The 1,028-nt window shown below is 48.2% G+C and overlaps 1 protein-coding gene across 1 annotated transcript in view; it reads left to right on the top strand.

The window, feature by feature from the left end:
- The window catches only part of LOC118427901 (tyrosine-protein kinase receptor Tie-1-like), a 2,184-nt gene extending 1,487 nt beyond the window's left edge, over window positions 1-697 (top strand). The window contains exon 2 of the mRNA XM_035837864.1: window positions 32-697. Coding sequence (XP_035693757.1) covers window positions 32-697 — 666 coding nt within the window. The remainder of the gene's footprint in view (window positions 1-31) is intronic.
- Window positions 698-1,028: the final 331 nt, after the last annotated feature.

Below are 1,028 nucleotides of genomic sequence, written 5' to 3'. Positions count from 1 at the left end.
TGCCGTGAGTCCAACATTGTTCGACTTGTAGTGGCTCATCACCACGTCTGCGGATAAGTACATTCTTTTGGAATATGCCTCCAAAGGAGATATCTTGGGTTTGCTACGACGATTTGGGAACATCAACGAGAAAGACCTACTTGGAAACATTCTTGGCTACGCAGTCCACATACCACGAGCCCTACAAGAGCTGGAACGCTTGAGAATCGCCCATCGTGACGTGGCTGCTCGCGACGTCCTCATCACTGCCGATGACGTGGCCAAGTTGGCTGACTTTGGACTGGCCAGAGATGTCTACGCCACTACTCAGTATGTCCGATGCAACCGTCCAGGCGTTGACGAACTTCTTCCGCTGAAGTGGATGGCGCTGGAGTCCATCGAGAACGGCGAGTACACCTGTCAGAGTGACGTCTGGTCCTTCGGTGTGCTGCTGTGGGAGATCGCCACGCTGGGGAAAGATCCGTGCTACGATGGCAGGATGCAGCTGAGCTTTCTTCAGATGGTGGGGATTCTGAGGCAAGGAATACGGTTGGAGAGGCCGCCGGGATGTCCAGAGGACCTGTACCGACTGATGAGGTCGTGTTGGCGCGACGTTCCAGATACCAGACCGACTCCGGAAGGGATAGAAGAGAGGCTGCTGCACTTGAGACGTGCACTGCTTCCACATGACGTCATTGAAATGGAGACTGTGGTGTAGTTTTTCTCGCTATGGAAACTTGTAAAAGAAAATATGAAGCTTTCGTTTGCCATTCTTAGCATTTTTGTAGAATCTTTCTTCGTCTGTTTAGTGCTTGTATTGATATTTTAATCACTGAGCATTGTTTTGAGGCCATTACTAAGTTTGAATTGAGAGCTAGCTGTACAGAATCTTGCTTATTTTGCAGTGTACCAATTCCTACAGTAACAGTTTGATGGGTTGCTGTGATGGCTTGAGTATTAAGATGTAGCTATGTACATGTTACAAGCTTACTTAGTCAATGACAAGCATATAAAAATGTGGAGGGTACTAGAGATGCTTTGCAACATGA

Source organism: Branchiostoma floridae, chromosome 12, assembly GCF_000003815.2.
Source record: "Branchiostoma floridae strain S238N-H82 chromosome 12, Bfl_VNyyK, whole genome shotgun sequence".
Classification (NCBI taxonomy): domain Eukaryota; kingdom Metazoa; phylum Chordata; class Leptocardii; order Amphioxiformes; family Branchiostomatidae; genus Branchiostoma; species Branchiostoma floridae.
This window is presented reverse-complemented; position numbering and strand designations above follow the sequence as displayed.